Here is a 465-nt window from a genome sequence, read left to right as displayed (position 1 = left end):
CGGGGCGTCTCCGTGTCCCCCGGGGCCCCACGTAGCCGGACGTAGCCGGGCCGGAGCACATGCATCTGTTCCCCGAACCCCATCCCAGGAGCAGGAGACGGAGGCACAGTGAGGCCTCGATGACCTCTGACCCTGCCTCCGCTGGGTCTGGACAGGGCTCGCTCTTGCCGCCCCCTCCCAGCGACTTGCCTCATGGAGTGGTTTGGCCCCTCCATCCAGGAACCATCCCCCCATTTTTTAAAAATCTTTTACCTCCTGCTCCTGCTGCCCCGATAGGTAGAGCAGGGGGACTGGGCTGCAGAGGGGAAACCGAGGCCCAGCTCACACGACCTCCCGACTCGGGGGCAGCCCCGGTCTGCTCACCTGCCCACCCCCTTCCAGGTGCGCGACGGGCGAGGCCTGGCCCGAGGTCCTGCTGGCCAGCAGCTACGGGAAGCTGTGTGACCCTGCGTCCGAGTACGCGCC

The 465-nt window shown here is 67.3% G+C and overlaps 1 protein-coding gene across 1 annotated transcript in view; it reads left to right on the top strand.

Moving 5' to 3' along the window:
- CACNA1S (calcium voltage-gated channel subunit alpha1 S) overlaps positions 1-465 on the top strand; it is a gene marked incomplete at its 5' end in the record, with an annotated part of 26,448 nt that overhangs the window by 17,103 nt on the left and 8,880 nt on the right. The window contains 1 exon segment of the mRNA XM_015568450.1: positions 302-460. Within this exon segment, the coding sequence (XP_015423936.1) occupies positions 302-460 (159 nt within the window).

The sequence above is a fragment of the Myotis davidii genome, unplaced genomic scaffold (genome assembly GCF_000327345.1).
Source record: "Myotis davidii unplaced genomic scaffold, ASM32734v1 scaffold685, whole genome shotgun sequence".
Lineage (NCBI taxonomy): Eukaryota > Metazoa > Chordata > Mammalia > Chiroptera > Vespertilionidae > Myotis > Myotis davidii.
The sequence above is the reverse complement of the archived record's forward strand: the minus strand, read 5'-3'. Positions and strand labels throughout refer to the sequence as shown.